At 46.5% G+C, this 17,346-nt stretch overlaps 3 protein-coding genes across 4 annotated transcripts; 1 reads left to right on the top strand and 2 right to left on the bottom strand.

The window, feature by feature from the left end:
• Positions 1-39: 39 nt before the first annotated feature.
• On the top strand, positions 40-2,022 carry Kdsr (3-ketodihydrosphingosine reductase). Its single transcript, XM_017152019.3, has 3 exons — positions 40-363; positions 423-991; positions 1,054-2,022. The coding sequence occupies exons 1-3, from the start codon at positions 147-149 to the stop codon at positions 1,276-1,278; spliced, it is 1,011 nt and encodes a 336-aa protein (XP_017007508.1). The 5' UTR covers positions 40-146; the 3' UTR covers positions 1,279-2,022.
• Positions 2,023-2,253: 231 nt separating this feature from the next.
• Positions 2,254-4,174, bottom strand: LOC108064806 (protein RER1). The gene is given in 2 exon segments (XM_017152524.3): positions 2,254-3,573; positions 3,633-4,174. Coding segments are annotated over 2 exon segments (822 nt in total). The 5' UTR covers positions 3,702-4,174; the 3' UTR covers positions 2,254-2,820.
• A 396-nt stretch (positions 4,175-4,570) lies between these two features.
• Nup358 (Nucleoporin 358kD) lies at positions 4,571-17,045 on the bottom strand. Of its 2 annotated transcripts, XM_070217815.1 has the most exons (7): positions 16,675-17,045; positions 12,466-15,490; positions 8,774-11,820; positions 7,512-8,018; positions 7,295-7,442; positions 5,689-6,804; positions 4,571-5,074 (listed from the first exon to the last, which is right to left on the bottom strand). In XM_070217815.1, the coding sequence occupies exons 1-7, from the start codon at positions 16,744-16,746 to the stop codon at positions 4,707-4,709; spliced, it is 8,283 nt and encodes a 2,760-aa protein (XP_070073916.1). In that variant the 5' UTR covers positions 16,747-17,045; the 3' UTR covers positions 4,571-4,706. The 2 variants fall into 2 exon arrangements, with proteins under 2 accessions (XP_070073916.1, XP_017007766.2); XM_017152277.3 differs by having other exon boundaries at positions 7,295-8,018.
• Positions 17,046-17,346: the final 301 nt, after the last annotated feature.

Raw genomic sequence — 17,346 nt, 5'->3', positions numbered from 1 at the left:
GTCTTCAAAGCTATCGATAGCACTGCAGTCCTAGTTGTTATCGCCAACGGTCACACCTCGCTGCACTTTCTAATCAGAAAGTTAGCCGTTTTTACTTGGAAGATAACCCGCCTTGAAGAGATTATAGAATTATAATCTCTCTCCACATGGAACTGAGCTGGGAGATAGTGCTCTGCGTGGCCATTGCGGTGCTGGTTCACGTTGCGGTCTACCTATTCGTCATGGGCAAGCGGGAGAGGAGCATTGTGGGTCGTCATGTGGTGGTCACCGGCGGATCCAAGGGAATCGGTCTCTGCCTGGCGGTGGAATGCGCCATGAAGGGCGCCAATGTGACGGTGATAGCGCGCGACGAGAAAATGCTGAGTGAGTAATGAGGAAACCCCACCCGAAGTTCCCTTATCAATGATATATATCTTTTTCAGGCGGAGCCGTGGCCCTGATGGAGGTGATCCGCCAGCGACCGGATCAGAAGTTCCAGTACCGCAGCCTGGACATTGGCGGCGACTATGAGCAGGTCGCCCGAGTGCTGGGCGAGATCGAGGAGAGCTTTGGTCCCATCTACACGCTCATTAACTGCGCTGGGATGGCCATTTGTGGGGTGTTTGAAGAGGTTTCTGTTCAAGATGTCCACAAACTGATGAACGTCAACTTCTTTGGCACCTACAACTGCACCCGGTATGTCCTGCCCAAGATGAAGAAGGCAGGCGAGGGCATTGTTGTGATCACTGCCTCCCAGGCGGCCATGTTTGGGATCTATGGCTACGGACCCTATTCGGCCACCAAGTACGCCTTGAGGGCGATGGCCGAGACGATAGCCATGGAGTCCAGGGAGCACGGTGTTAGTGTTACCTTGGCCATGCCCTGCGATACGAATACGCCGGGATTCGAGGAGGAAGAGAAATCCAAGCCAAGGGAAACGAAAATCATATCGGGCGGTGGAGGATTAATAGAACCAGAAGTTATGGCCAAAGCTATACTCAAGGATGCCTTGGTGAGTCAGTCTTTAAGGCTAGATCTTCAGTCAAGACTAAGATTATTATTTCCCATTTTTAGAAGGGCAACTTCACCTCAACGGTGGGAGCCGAAAGCTGGCTAATCACCACTTTGGGTGGAGCATTGCTCCCCTGGGACGGCTTCTTCACCAATCTCCTGCACGCCATCGTTTTGGGACCCTTGCGATTGGTTAGCTATGGTCTGCACAAGTACTTTAACAGTATCATTCGCAAATGCGCTCGAGAGGATAAAGCTAAGGCTCAATCCGAAGTAGAGGCCAAGTGAAATGTGTCGTTGCCTCTTTAGTATTCCAAGTGCCCAGTATATTAAATCACTTTTTCATTGTTAAGCACAAAGTGCGATCATTTTGCACGTAAGCCGGCTATTCCAAATATTCACATGATCCGTATTTATCAGCCATTTTATATATTTTTTATATTTGTAATAGAGCCCTGCATGAATGGATTCAATGAATTATTTTGAATTTTTTGTTTTATATGAATAAATTAATTAGAATTTTGAATTTAAAAGAATTGAATTAATGAATGCCATGAATTCCGAAATAATTCAATCGATAATTTCTTTTAAAGAAGAAAGGCCCATAATTTTCTGAATAAATCTGCCTTAGTTTTATTTACTAAGCAGTTAACATTAATTTGTTAAAAAATTTTTCACTTTTTTTTCTCAAAAGAAAGCACAAAAAAAATCTGGCAAATTCATAAAAATTATTCAATTTTTTCATTTAATTCGAAATTAATTAGAAAAACATTTAATTCACATAGAATTAAATTGAACAAATCAGAAATGTCATGGCATACTATGATATTCACGCATACTATATATACTATGAATATACTATGATATACTATGAATGATTCACGCAGGGCTCTAATTTTTAGTTTAACATTTTTATTTTTGCCTTGTTAGCTAACTATTTGTAACGCATTTTGTAGTCAAGATTACGTGTTCTTGAACTGTTGGTGTGAGCTTCATTTGAATAAAAACAAAGTGTTACGTTTGTTGAGAAAATCAGGCGGTTTTAAATTATTCCATTCCGCTCTCAAAAGAAAAGATTAAGCAAAAGAGCCACTTGAACGGCTAGTGTAATGTGGAGCATTAATACGAAATGTATTTGCCTTATCAACATGGTTTGTCATATACTCCCCATTAACTGCTGCGATCGAGTGTGCGATTAGATAAACACACAGACCACGCCACTGAAAAATTCACCTGTTCTAAGTAGGTCAAAACTCTGGATAATTTTGGTTTTCTTGTGTCTTCCTTTATTCATAAGACGCACCCAGTGTACACCTCCTATAGTTTCAGTTTTCATTCCGCCTTCTCTAACATTTTGTATAGTTAACGCTAACAAAAATTGTATAATCGTAATGCAAAATATATATATGTTTGTATATATATTTAGGCATACATTGTTATAGCATCTAAGCATGATAATCAAAAGTAATTCTTTTCAAAATACAGTAATTCTACTTTTTGGATAGAAGAATCATTAAATAATAGTTTAGTTTAGGATGAAAAATTAAATTAGTGCTGATCGGCTGTAGTTTCGGTATCGTTGGGGATTTACAATAGAGTTAGAAGGCATTGTAAATAAATATAAATTTAAACAAGGATTTAGATTAAACAATAAACAAGGTATTCTTTTTGCACAATACGCCGGTATGACAACTCAACAGTGATAAGAAAAGAAAAATGCTACGCAAACCGAAAAGGTAAATCATATTTTTAAGCTTGGTTCTGGTTGATGTTATGCTTGTGGATCCGTAGATCCCATCATTCCGGGCTGCTTTTTCGGTAGCTTTCTCTCTAGTAGTCCTCAATGGCAATGATCTGCGGTGGTTTGATGGACGATGATCCTCCCACTGTTGGCGACCCCACATCCTTGGTCGCTGCGCTGTCGCTGGTTGTCGCTGATGGTGGCGCTCCGGCCGAGGAAGAGGCGGTGGAAAGATCTCCCGCTGCTCCCGCTGCCGTCGTCGCCCGAGTGTCCGGCGTCTGTGCGGCTAATTGTCACTTCGCATGACCCGCCGACGCCACGGATCCTGGTCCCGATCCCGCCAGGTCGTTCACACGCTGATACCTTGGCTTGTTGCGCGTAAACGGCAAGTACTTGTACTTGATCATATGCTTGATCTGGCGCTTCATCGTGATGCAGAAGAGCGTGATGAAGTACATGACCAGAATGGGCCAGAACACGGGCACATTAAAGAAGTCGAAGAACGTGCAAATAAGACCGATCAGCGTGCTTTTCGCCACCGACAGCCAGAACTTGAACTCCGGCAGGCGGCGGATGAAGGGCCGGAACTCCTCGTTGCTGCGCGTGGGCAGATTGGGTCCCTCGTCCTCGTCCTCCTGCGAGTAGGGATCGAACTCGGGATCGATTTTGGGCGTCAGAAAGGCGATGAACAGGTTGAGGTGGTAGATGCCCAGCGCATAGCAGACGATGTACCAGCCCTGGTGGATGAAGATGCGCAGCACGAAGAGCAGGAGCAGGAAGCCGGCAAAGACCCAGCGCATCCGTGTGTGCGGTGTGCTGCGGTCCAAGGTGGATTGGTAGGTCTGCAAAAAAGGATATGGGTTAGCTTATATCCTGGTTGAATCTCTGGGAGTTTCCTTACCTGTGAGAGGCGCTGAAAGAACTTCTTGACGCCGCCGCCGCTGGCAGCGCTGCTGTCCTCGTTCATCATGGTCGTCGCTTCGCTAGCCTCTCATTAATCTCCGGCCTTTAAGTTTTTTTATTGTTGACTTTGACGCTGCTGCACACGTGTATCGATTCCGGATTCCGAGGATTGGCTTTGCTCCGGGCGGACGGGGGGGTGCGGGGCTGCCGGAAAGGGGCTAACAAAACACAAAACAGGGCGCTCCAATCGCTAATTATTCTCTAATTCATATTCTGCACCGCCCGCAGTCGTTGTCGCCCTCTGCTGCTTCTTCTTCTTCCTCCCTGTTGTAGGGTTCTTAAGATTAGATTGTGTCGGAGGATGGCGAGATTGAGATTGCCAATGTTCCAGGAATCGCAGGGATGAGCTCCTGGCCAAGTGCTTTCCTGTGCGGTAACTAATTTAATTACACTAGAGATTTGTCGGCAATTTATTGTTCTTTTTTTCACACAGAACCGAGTTCACCACGTCATTATGCTCTCTCTCAGTGGCAGGGCTGTCAAACTATCGCCTGGCGATGGCACTATCGATTGTTTTGCGGCTATCGTGGGGGTATTTGGAAATTTTATTTTTAGCTACTAGTAAAACCAAATTAATAACCACCATAATTTTTACAACTAAATAAAAAAAATTGAGTAAAATTCATTTAAATATGGCTAGCTTACAATTTAATGTTAGTATATCAGACTCCTCTCTAATATATCGATTGCTTGATAGCGCCTTGACTATTCAAACTATCGATAGATTAAAATAAAAAAAGGTTTATTTTAAAATTTAAATGCATAAATATTTTTATAAATTTATTAAACAACAAAATCCGTTAACGTTAAAAAGACAATTATTTTTGACAAATTGTTTTTTAGATTTTCCCTTAATATTTAAAAGACATTTCAAAATTTGATCTTATTATTTATGAAAGTTTTATTATTAGGAAAAGTGTGCTTTTTCAACAATTTCCGATACTTTTTTTGAAAGACTATCTTATAAACACGATTGTAAACATGCTAAATATTATATTTAGTTCCAGTTTCCTTAAGAGCTTTCCTGCTCCTCCGCCGCGTCCTCCTCGTCGTCGTCCTCCTCCTCCTCGCCGCCGTGCAATTCCTTGACACGTTCTATGCAGGAGTTGACCGACTTGAGGAACGCCTCGGCGATCTCCTCCTTGCCGAATCGACAGGCCAGGCGTTCCAGCGCGCCCTCGGTGGCCACCTTGCCCTCGGCGTCCACCGCATAGTTGAAGCCGGCCCACAGGAAGCTCTTCTTCTGCTCGTTCATGTACTCTATATGCATGGAGGCCGAGATGCCCATGTTGAGCACCAGCTTGTGGATCTGCTCCTGCCGCATGACCAGTCGGAATGTCTGCAGCTCCGGGTGCTCCAGCACCTTAATCTCGCCGGCGCCTGAGGATTAAAGTACTCATTAATCACCTTACTCAGTCAAATAAATTATTACTTGGTCTCTCACACAATAAAATATACGGTAGATATAAAAAAAAAAAGCAAGAGAGAACGCTATAGTCGGGTTGGTGTCCCGACTATCTAATAATCGAACCTCAGCAAAAGGCAGTGCGAGGGAGATAGATATATAAACAATTTTGTTTGCGCATAACTTTTTAATGAATGGTCGGATCTGAAAAATTTCTTCTACATTTCGATACCTATAAATACACACAACAAAATTGCATTTATACTTCTCGTAAATCTTTAAGTGTGGGCGCCATACACATTTTAAAATCGTTAGTGGGCGATTGTGGGCGTTAGAAGGGCCGTGGCGCTCGGCTGAAATAAACTTGCGCTGCGTAGGAAGCCCAAGAATATGTGTGGGAAATCTCAACCTTCTAGCTTTTGTGGTTTCCGAGTTCTCAGCGTTTATACGGACGGACAGACAGACAGACATACAGACGGACATGGCTAGATCGATTCGGCTTCTGTCTAGCTGATACATACTTTTGCACGAATACAGTATACCCTTTTACTCTACGAGTAACGGGTATAAAAATATTACTCAATCTCACCTCGCTCCTTCCACTGTTTGGTCTCGGGATCAAAACGATAGAGCTTCGTCCGCTCGCCAAACAGCTTAGTCTCGTTCTCCTCTCCAGTGGTGACCACTATCTCATCCGGCAGCTCCACAATGGGATCGTAGTGCGGATCGTAGTTGTCGTCGTTGGTGGCATCGCCATCATCATCGCCACCACCACCGCCGTCTGCAGCTCCAGACTCATTTTTACCCGTTTGCGGCGAGGACTGGAAGTTCTTAAAGGCGTTCTGGTGCGTCAGGTTGTAGAAGCCGCCGCTGCCGCCGCCACTGGCCGACTTGTTGAATCCCACGGCGTTGGCTGAGCTATTCGCAGACAGGTTGGCAAAGTCATTGCCGCCCGCCTTGTTGGCGAAATCGGCGAAAGTTCCGCCCGGTTTGCTGGCCAATTCGGCAAACGGATTGCCACCCTTATTGGCCAAATCGGCAAACGTACTGGTCGGTGGTTCAACTACAGTCGGAGTTTCCTTCTTGTCCTTGCTGTCTTCTGGTTTCTCCTCTTTTCCGGGCGTTGCCTCTTTGGTCACATCTGTGAAGGAGACGGCCGCTTCCTTTTGCCCAAAGATGTTCGAACTACCGTTGCCGCTGCCAAACACAAAGCCTCCTAATGACGAGCTTCCTCCAAACAGGGATTTGGGTGCCTCCTGGCTGGCCGGTGACTGGGCATCTACCTTGGGGCTTCCAAAAGTGCTTGAGCCTCCTCCGAAAATGGATGTGGTACCGCCAAAGATGGACTTTGGTGCTTCCGCGCCATCGGATGGCACAACCTTAACCCCTCCGAAAGGATTAGCGCCTCCGAAAACAGGTGCAGTGAAGCCGCCGCCGCCACCAAAGATGGATTTGCTTGCCTCTTGGCTGGCTGGTGCCTCCGCTTTGGTGCCTCCGAAGATGGATTTGGGCGGAGAATCATTCTTCTGCTGCTCAGTTGATTTGTTTCCACCTCCGAAAATGGATTTCGCAGAATCCTCAACCGAATTTTGGCTGGCCAGGCCACTGCCAAAAATGGAACCCAAAACGTTGCCTTGACCTGCGTTATTGATCGTTTTCTGCAGATTGGCCAGGGGATCGGCTGGTTTTCCAGACTCGGATTTATCTAAAATGAAAGTTATTGGGGTAAATGATATTTTAGATAGACATTAGAGCCCTGCGTGAATTATTCAATTTTTGAAATGTCTGATTTGTTTAATTCAATTCTATATGAAATAAATTGAATGCTTTTCCAATTCATTTCGAACTTAATATATGAATGAATAATTTTTATGAATTTTTTGAATTTGCTAGATTATTTTGTACTTTTTTTTTGAGAACAAAAAGTGGAACATTTTTAACAAATCAATGTTAACTGCATAGTAAATAAAATTCATGCAGATATAAACACAAAATTATGGCCCATTTCTTCTTCAAAAGAAATTGTCGTTTGATATTTTGGAATTCATGCCATTCATTCATTCAATTCTATCAAACTCAAAATTCAAATTCATTCAATTCTATTAAACTCAAAATTCGAATTAATTCATTCATATAAAACAAAAAATTCATTGAATGCATTTATGCAGGGCTCTAATTGGCATTCTATCACTTACCCGTGCTTCCAAACAAGAATGTTGCTCCTGAGGTTTTGTTAACCGAGGATACGGATAGATTACCGAAGCCCGAGTTGCTTGTACCCAGCGAACTGGCTTTGAATATTGACGAAGCGGGCGACGAGGAATTATTACTTTTGACTGTGGGCTGGGGGAGAGTCAGGAGGGGAAGGGTCATGGGTAGGGGTGGGTTCACTTCGTAGTTGGCGGCGCTTACAGATGAGGCCTTGGCGAAGGCAATCTTATCCTCCACCTTATTCTCCACCTCTCCTTTATGATCCGCGTGCAAAGTATCGGACGAATTCTTCGCCTGAGTTACTTCCGCTGAAGGGATCGCATCGGTTTTATCTTCTATCGCCTTGGCGGTGCCATCGAGTGCGGCCTTAACCGCTGCGTGGAAGCCTTCTGCCACCTCCTTGTTCTTGAAGCGCAGCGTGAATCGCTCCAGGACACTCTCGCCCTCGCTGAAATCGTGGGCAGCAAACAGCCACGATGTCTCCGTCTTCGGTCTGTACACCACATTCGAATTGAGCACATGGTTGAGACAGATCTTGAACACCTGCTCGCGACGCATCACCACGCGCAGCTTCTTGGTCTCCCGGTGGCGCAGGATCTTTATGTCGCCCAGGCCGCGCTCCTTCCATTCGCCCTCCGTGTGGCGATACAGCTTGGCCTTGTGCACATACAGCAGTTCCTCGTCCTCCTCGCCGGTCTTCACATCGATCTGAAAAGAGCAGGATTTTTTATTATATTTATTATTTATTTATTTATTTATTTATTGTTTTGGCTTCATAACACTACAAGTTGTATAACTTATAAATGACTGCGCTAGTCAAAACGGATAATCTATTTTATATTCGAACAAAATTGGTTCTAAAATCTAACATAAATGATAATTATTTTCACAGATTTGAATGTGAACTGTACTTATATTTTGAATATAAATATAAATTTTTGGCACCTATAGAAAGAGCACTTCAATTCCGTTTAAATGTCACAAAAATGTTCTTAACCCATTAAGCACCCTTTGAAAAGTTAGAAAATTTTTTAAAAGTCAAATTTTAAACTTTTTTTCTGGGGCTTAAAACAAAAATGTTTTGATGCAAAGTTTTTCCCCAAGCAAAATTAATAATAACTGAAAAAAAAAATTTCTAAATATTTTTCCTTGTATTTGTTATGATTTTTTGAATGGAAAAATCTCAATAAAATGTTTTATGAAAAGGAGGAAAAGGGGGCTAAAATTGTCATTTTTTGTATTCTTTCTTGTAGATCTGGAGAATTGTAATTTTTCAAATAAGTATGATGGCTCCCTGGTGTACATAACTTTTAAAATAATCTGCCAAGCTAAGGTTAAATATTTTGTAAGCAAATTGAGTTACATGGTCGAATCTAAGCAAATAAAATATAAAATAGATATTTGCATAGATCTGTAAATTGTTAGTCAATAAAAACGGTTATGGGATAACTCGATTATCTTACCTTATCGGGCAATGGAATCACTGGTGCAAAATAGGCGTTGTTCTCCTCCTCCTCCTCGTGCGAATCGTTATCGTCGCCTTCGTTGGCAGCCGGACTCTTTGGCTGCAGTTGACCCGGCTTGGGCATGGAGAAGGAGAAGCTGCTGGAGCCGATTGAAGTAGCCGGTGCCGCTGGCATAGCTGGAGCAGCAAAGTTAAAGGTGGCGGATCCGAAGACATTGCTGTTCTTGTTGGCCGCATCGGCTGGCTTATCCGTTTTACCTGCTGCAGCTGCAGGAGCTCCAAATCCGAAACTAAATTGTGTGGTAGCTGGGAGACTGATCCCCGATCCCAGTGTGTTCTCCTTCTTTGGCACAGTATCATCCTTGGGTGTTTCGCAGGCGGAACAATGGAGCGACTCGCCGGGATTGTTTACATAGCAGGCGGAGCACGACCAACTACCCACTTTCGGCTTGAAGGCGTCTCCGAATCCAGAGGTAGTTGAAGTCTTTCCAAATCCTAAAGCTGCAGCTTGAGATGGTGGTGCAACTGCAGCAGGAGCCGAGGATGTGGCGGTCACAGCTGCCACCACTGGCTTCTCTTTGGGCTGAGCAGTTCCTCCGAAACTAAATCCTCCAGTGGCGGGAACAGCTGCTGGTGCAAAGCCAAACGAGAACTTGCTGGCGGAGCTGGTTGTTAGATTTAGAGCATTTCCTTGATCCAATCCCGTTTGCTTGGGCGGCACAGTGGCATCTTTGGGCTCCTGGCAGGCAACGCAATAAAGCTGATCCTGGTTATTACTAGTATAGCAAGCCTGGCAATTCCAGCTGCCTGCCTTGGGCTTGAAGGCATCGCCAAAGCCCTTTACCGGCTTCTCCTCCTCCTTCTTTTTTTCAACAGCGGCGGTTTCCTGACTTGCAGCTGATTCCTTGCCTAAATCCTTCTGAGCCTTCTGCACGGCATTGAGGAAGTCCTGGCAGACATCCGTCGACTTAAACCGCACAGCTAGCAAGGCGGCGTCCATCTCCTCATCGGCATAATCCTGGCCAGCCCAGGTGACGGCCGCCTTGATGTTTGCCGCAGGTGCGAAATTGGTCTTGGCCGTCAGACGCTGATTGCAGCACAGCTTGTGGACCTGCTCGCGACGCATCAGCAGACGCACCTGGCTGGGATTGGTGCGATTGCGCAGGAGCTTCATGTTGCCCAGTCCACGCTCCTTCCACTCGCTCGTCTCCCTGTCCCAGCGGAATAGCTTGGCGCGGTGCTCGAAGAGGACTTCTTCGTCCTCCTCCCCGGTGACGACTTCCACCAAATCGGGCAGCGCGATAACCGGCGTAAACTGGGCGGTGGGCACGTACTCCTCCTCGGCATCCGAGGCAGCTGACTTGTTCAGATTTTGTTGCTGCTGTTGGGTCTGACTTTGAACTGTGTTGTCCTTAATCAAAGCCGTGGTAAATAGAGTGCTGTTGTTGCTGCCGAAGGAGAGGTTGCCAAAGGGAGAGGCGCTGACGGCGGTGCCAAATCCTGATGTCGTTCCATTTCCCGTGAAGCTAAAGTTGGCAAAGGGCGCGGGAGTAGAAGATGCAGTGGTAGCCGGTGCCGCAGCTGGAACCGCTGAGATGGTTCCAAACAGCGACTTGGCCACTGTGGCTGGAACCGGTGGCACCGTTTCGGATTGCGAGGATTTTGTCTGCTCCTGCGGCTTGCCGAAAATCGAAGTGGGAGCGGGAGTGCTCGTTAAAAAGGTCTTGGGAACGCCAAAAGCAGGAGGAGCAGTTGCTGTAGCTTCCTTATTGACCTTCAGAGGATCCGCTGCTGTTTTCTCCACCGGTTTCACCGCTTTCTTCGCCGCCTGTGTCGCATTTGTAAAGGCCAATCTAAACTGCTCCGCCTGTTCGGGTGTCTTAAATCGCACCAGGAATTTCTCCAGCGTTACCTGCTCATCGGCAAAGTCATTGGCTGCCCACAAGAAGGATTTCTTATCCTTATCCTGGACGGGAGTGACCAGCGTCATGTCCGCAGTGATCTTGTGATTGGCACACACCTTGTGCGTTTGATCGCGACGCATTAAGACGCGCGATACGCCGGTGGCCTTGTCGCAGAGAACCTTAATCAGCCCCGTGCCGCGCTCCTTCCACTCGTTCTCGGCGAAGCGGAAGAGCTTCGAACGGTCGCTGAACTTGACCTCCTCATCCTCCTCGCCGGTGCGAACCTCTATTTCGTCGGGCAGCGGGATGATGGGCTTGAAATCGGGACGAGGATCGTAGTCATCCGCTGAGGTGTCTGCCGCGACACTTTTGTTGGGTTCACTGGCTCCACTTTGATTGAGTTCCTCCTCCTGTTCCTTCTGTTTCTCGGCCGCCGCCTTGGCCACCTGCGACTTGAAGGAGAAGGGACTCTCGGCGGTCTTGGTGCCAAAGTTAAAGCTGAAAGCGGCCGTTGCTGCTGGAACTGCTGGTACCGCTGGCTGCTGCGGCGCCTGTTGCTCTGGGGGCTGCACCAAACTGGGCTTGATATGCTGGGCCGGAATGGTCACACTCAAGGTGGGCTGGACACTCGAACTCGTTGGCTTTGGCAAGGGATCCGAGCTGGTGATCACCACATTGGCCGGCGGCTCCTTTTCCACGGGCTGGTTGTTCAAAGCCCGGTTAAACATGGCGGGAACGGGAGCGGGAGCAGTGGGAGCCACCACTTGGGGTACTTGAATAGGAGCGGGAACAGCAGCTGGCACTGCAGGAATCACAGGAGCAGCAGCCGGAGGTACTGGAGCCGCTGATGGAACACTCAGAGGTTTGGTTGGAGGCACCTGAATGGGCGAAGCACCAAAGCCCGGCGATGGCGTGTTGAAGAAACTCGGAGTTGGCAGTGCAGCAGGTGCCTTAGACTCCAGCAGATTAAGAGGAGCTTGAGCCGGAGCAGGAGCCGGTGCTACAGCTGGCTGAACGGGTGGAGGTATTAGGCTTGGAGGCGGCTGGGTAAAGTTGCCCATGGCATCGATGTAAGGTGCTACCGAAGCCCCTGTCGGCGGTGGAAACATGCTGGGCAGTCCAAAGTTGGGATTCCGGGGACCTAATTAAGATTAATCATTAGAAATATTTAAATGAAATAGAGCCAAACCAGGATTCGGAATTTAACACACGTGTTAAAAACATGTAAAATTGTATTTTACAGTGTGAGCAAAGTTTTTGACATATGTGTTAAAATGTGAAAAATAATTGTTAACACACACAACTCACTTGTGTTTTTTACACAATGTGTTATTAACACGACGTGTTTTTAACACAAATGAAAATTACATTTTATGGACATTAATCGAAAAACGAAGAATCAAAATTGGGACAGGATATCTTAATTGTTATTTTTAACCGTTTCAAAGCATATATGAATTTTTTCAACAACAGAAAACCGTGAATTTTTCAGCTCAACATATATTTCTGACGTTTTAGTGTCAAAAACTCATTGTGTTAAAAACTCATTGTGATACACGTTGTGAACAAAAATTTTTCAGTTAAACATATATTTCTGACGTTTTAATGTCAAAAACTCATCGTGTTAATAACGCGTCGTGTAAATAAAACAAATGTGTGTTATTTATGTTTCTAACATATGTAAGCTACACTTTTTTACACACATGTCAAAAACTTTTTTTGAACTTTGGCATTTAACATGTTACAAAGTGTGTTGTTTTTTCCGAACCCTGATCCAAACACTTACCAAACATATTCGGAGGTGGAATCGCTCCTGGAGCTGGTGGAGTACGCAAAAACTGAGCCTGCGCCTGAGCCTGAGCAGCGTAGTAGTTGTACATCTGGTTCTGGTTAAACATGGGACTGCCGTAGGCACCCGGCAGGAAGCGATCCTGTGCGGAAGGAGTGTTGGGCAGGCCATTGTAGAAGCCAGGAGTGGCGCCACTGTACGGATTGGGAACCACCTGATGCACAGCCGCTTGATTGTGGTGCTGCTGTTGCTGCTGCTGCTGCTGATGGTGTTCCGCAAGCGCATCCTCAATGATAAACAGATCATCCAATCCCAAAGCAGCCGCTGGATCCACATCCCTTGTCGGCGTATCTCGACTGCTGATCTTGATCTTCTTTAGCAGATCCTCCAAACCAGTAAACTTCTCTGTTAGATTCTTGATTTCCTGACGCATGGCCTCCATGCCCAAACTCAGATCGTCCTTGAGCACACACAGCGACTTGCTGATCTGCTTGACAGTCTGCTCCATCTCCTGACTTGGTTGTGCCGCCACCACAATGGGCGTCACTGGGTGAGCGGGTTCCACCTGCCTACGTGATCGGTTGGCCGACAAGGCGGCACCCGAATAGAAGTCATCCTCGGCATCCTCGTAGGTCGACGAATTGTTGTGCACATCCGGGCTGCCGAAGCTGTCGTCGATAGCCTGACTACTGCGATTCTGCTGGTAGCGTCGCATTGCCGAGTGCAGCGGATGCTTGGCGTCGTTTTGGATCAGCTGCTGCGTCTGCTGCAGGCACTCCTGCCGGCGCTCTGAAAAGCGAGCCCTCAAGACTCTAGTGGTCTTTCCGGAATCCTCAAGCAGCCGATAAGCCTCCGATTGCATAAAGTAAGCCATGGGTAGATCCAATCCGCGAACCTCGTCCACAAACTGCTCGTACTGGTGCGCCTTGAACATCTTCTTGCTGAAATAGGAGACCGCATGCTCGGCCAGCGATTGAAGCTGCTGCCAGGCGGCCGTTGATCCTGCTGCTCCGTACTTGAAGATCCGCACAAAGGAGTCATTCTGCTGCGAGTGCTGGCGACGCAGAATTGCGAAGCCCTGGCGGTACAAAGTATCGATGCGGGACTCTAAGGGAAGGTCCGTTCGTGACTGCAGAATTTTGCCCAGCTGGAAAATGATGATGGCATCTGCTTTGGGTCCATTTACCCCACGCACTGCCTCCAAACCGACCTGCAGTTGAGCCCGCTGCTCGGCGCGATTGCCCTCGGCTGTTAACTGATTCGCGTGGAGACGCAGCACCAGCTCCCACCAGTTATTCTGCTCCGTGGATCCCAGTTGCTGGCCCAGCAGATTGGCAAATGGCATCATATGCGGCCGGGCGGCGGCATTGCGGTTGCCCAAATTGGAGCTGTTGTACACCTCCCGCTGGAGTTGCAATCGCCGCTGGGCCTGAATAACCGTGGCGTACAGATAGAGATCCACGTCCACCTGGCTGATGGAATCGTGACCGCAGTAGTTGAGGTTCTGCTTGACATCCCGTCGAAAGCCTTCGTAGAAAGCAACGCGTGGCGCATCGCCCAGATGGTCGGGTTCGGTGCTTAGCGCCAGGTAGACATGTTGGGCCAGGGAGTGCGGCGGAAGCGACAGAGCCTGCTGCTCATACGTCTCAATCTCCGCCAGATGCGGCCACTCGAAGACGGGCAGCTGCAGACGCGGGTGACGCACCAGATGGGAGGATTGATCCTTGAGCTTGTGCTCGGCGTGGGTGAAGAGCAGTTGGTAGAGCTGCCTGCGCCAGTTCTTGTCCAAACACTGCTGGTGGGCCGAGGACAGCAGCTCCTCGGAGTCGGCAAACAAACCAGGTAAAGTCTGGGCGGAAACTTGGTTCTCATTGGCGTGGCTGTTCTCCTTCTGGCTGTCGTTATCCCTTCCCGATTTGTCCAGGCATCCCAGCAGAGTCCTTCCCAACTGAGCGCAACGGAAAGCTCCCTGCTGGCGCCACAGCTGCATCAGTTGCTTCTGCTCCGCATCGCAGTGCTTCATCCACTGATGGACATGCGACTCTTCCAGCGGACGCACCTGATAGCCAAGGAGCAGGGCAGGCAAAGCAGAACGCAGCGTGCTCAGCCACTTGTTCTTGTTGCCCAGCAGCTCACGCTTAAAAAGCAGCGCCACCGCGTGGAGCAGCAGCTGGCCGGTGTAGTGATCGACACACGATTGATGCAGTTCCCTTTGCGGAGCATCGCCCGCCCGCTCTATCGCATTGCTGAACTTGTGCAGGTACTGATCGAGGCGGAACAACTGACTGCTGCTGTCCGCCATGCCGCTGCCTCCCGCCTCCAAACTGAGTTGCATGAGGCGATCGAGGGCGTGGAGCGCCAGCTGCCAGAAGCGCCAGTTTTTCTTCACATCCTTGGCCAGCTCCATTTTGGCGAGCAGCGTCCAGATCATGTCGTACCACTCGCTCGACTGACTCGTGCAGCTCGTGGACTCCAGTTCGGTTTTTATGGCATATGTGAAGGCCTGATCGAGTTTCTTCTTCTCTACGTAGCTACGCAGCAGCTTCACCCGCACATTCACATCCTGGGGACGCGCCAGCAGTTCCTTGTGCATCAGCAGCTCCAAAGTGTTGTCCTCGCCGTCGGCTGAACCGCCGGTATCTCCTCCGCCGTTGCTTTCCTGCAGATTGAGACGCATCCGCAGGGCAAAGACGTGCTGATTGTCGCCCAAATCGAGGTCATTCGCCAAATCCAGCCAATATCTGGCCCGTTCAGTGTTGAAAGCGGCATTCTCGTTCGTCAGCAGCTCGCAGGCACCCACAACAATCTCCGACTGGCGAGGATTGAGCTGCATGCTGCGCTGGTAGTGCTGCAGCGCCTTCGGCACATCGGGCGTCTTCAGCCTGCTGTAGCAGGTGGCTATCAGGTTCTGGGCCACCGCCTCATCCTTGATCCTGAGGTAGCTGGTCAGATACTCGATGGCCGTGGCGAACTCCTGGATCCTGTAGTACAGCTTGGCTATCGCCAGACCCTTGATATCGCGCTAAAAACAAAGGTTTTTAGGATTTATTAAGGAAGTTTATTAATAAATTTATTATCAAGGTAAATAGGTAAAGTCTAATAAATATTTTAAATAAATTTTACAATATACAGTTTGAAAAGTAAACTGTATTGTATTACTTTAAATTAACACTAAAAACAGTTTTTAAGTTTGTAAAAAAGAATTTTTTTTAATTTAAATAAATTTATATTTATAGCGCCATTAAATAAGAAAATTGGAAAATTGATAAATATTTTTTGATGATCCAGCTTAGAACTCTGATTAATTTAAGCCGGAAGACCTGAGATATACAAGGTTTTTAAGTTCATTTTTTTTTAAATTTATATGTTGTGCATAGTTTGAGATTTTCGAGAGTCTGTAATATAATTTTAGATTTATAGCGGGTATGATAAACTATGGAAATTGGAAAATTTTAAAATAGTTTTTGATGATCCTGCTTAGAACTCTGATATATATTTTATGCATAGTTTGAGATTTTCTAGAATATGTAAAAATTTTTTTAGATTTATAGCGGGTACGATTAACTGCAGAAATCGAAAATAGAAAAATATTTTTTTAAGGTCCTGCTTAGAACTCTGATGAATTTAAGCGGGAAGAACTGAGATTTGATAATAATTTTAAACTTTAATTTTTTGTTTTCTAAAATTTAAAGGTTTTATAAACAATGGCAAATAAGAATCCAGCGCTTCCGTTAGTGAAACAAATCTTCACTGTACTAAAACAAGAAGAAAAAGTTCAATCAACATTTTTAAACTAAACTAATTGGGAAAACAATTTGGTATGAATATCCTTATTGCAATTCCTAGCCCTCTCACATATTGAGTGTCTACTGTAGATGTAAATTGAAATAAGCGGCTGCTGGCCACCTACACATAACCTCAAATTTCTATTTTGATTGATGAGGAGAACCGAAATGTCATGAGGCTTAGAGAAAAGCAATTTCTTTTGTAAATATACGAAATGCTGGCGTCGCCAGAAAAGCGCGCAATTTTCCTTTTCTATTGCAAATCCGCCAGCCAAGTGACGCCGACTCACAGACACGCACGCACACTCACACACCGACAAACGCACACAAAGGCGCGCTTTCAATGGCGGCGCCGAAGATTTCGCAACTGCTATTTCTTTCCCCTTTGAAATTCCTTTGCACGATGTGGGCATTTATTTACCTCATTTCCCGGCGAGAATTTGCCCAGCACTTTGTGGACATGCTCGTCCACCTCTTTTTTCGTCCCGAACATTTCGCTGCCTGTGTTTTAAACGCTTTCCAATCGCTGTGGTCTCGACCTCGCAAAAATGTGCTTCGCGCTCGACTCTTCTTCACTCCGTCATCCGATCGACTCCGATTTCTCGAACGGTAACGTGCCGCGGCCGGAAAATCGGGTAACTCCGGCTGGACAATTGCAGTTGCAACTCGCTGCACTCGTTTGCGGTGCAGATCAGAACGTATATATCGCTAAATTCCTCTTTAAACTTTGGCTGCTGAGAACGGCCAACAAAAAATATGCAACAAAATATGAAGTGTGACCGCACGGCAGCTGTGAACCTCAAACGTTTGGGTCTGAGAAAAATACCAAATGTATACTAAATAAATATATAGGGTATTCAGCAGATCAACTGTTTGGGGAGTACCTTTAACTTTTTGTAGGCATTTATTAATTTTATTTTATATTATAAGGTCAGATAATTTATTTGAGGCAGGCTAGTAAAATATAACTAATTCGATTTTATAGCTTAAGTAAAGCTCCAATTCTTTTTAAATAAATAACTATAAACCAGGGACCGTAAATAATCGTTATTTGAGATTTCTACTTTAAAAGGCCTACTGAGATTTGTACAAG

This window comes from Drosophila takahashii, chromosome 3R (genome assembly GCF_030179915.1).
Source record: "Drosophila takahashii strain IR98-3 E-12201 chromosome 3R, DtakHiC1v2, whole genome shotgun sequence".
Lineage (NCBI taxonomy): Eukaryota > Metazoa > Arthropoda > Insecta > Diptera > Drosophilidae > Drosophila > Drosophila takahashii.
The sequence above is the reverse complement of the archived record's forward strand: the minus strand, read 5'-3'. Positions and strand labels throughout refer to the sequence as shown.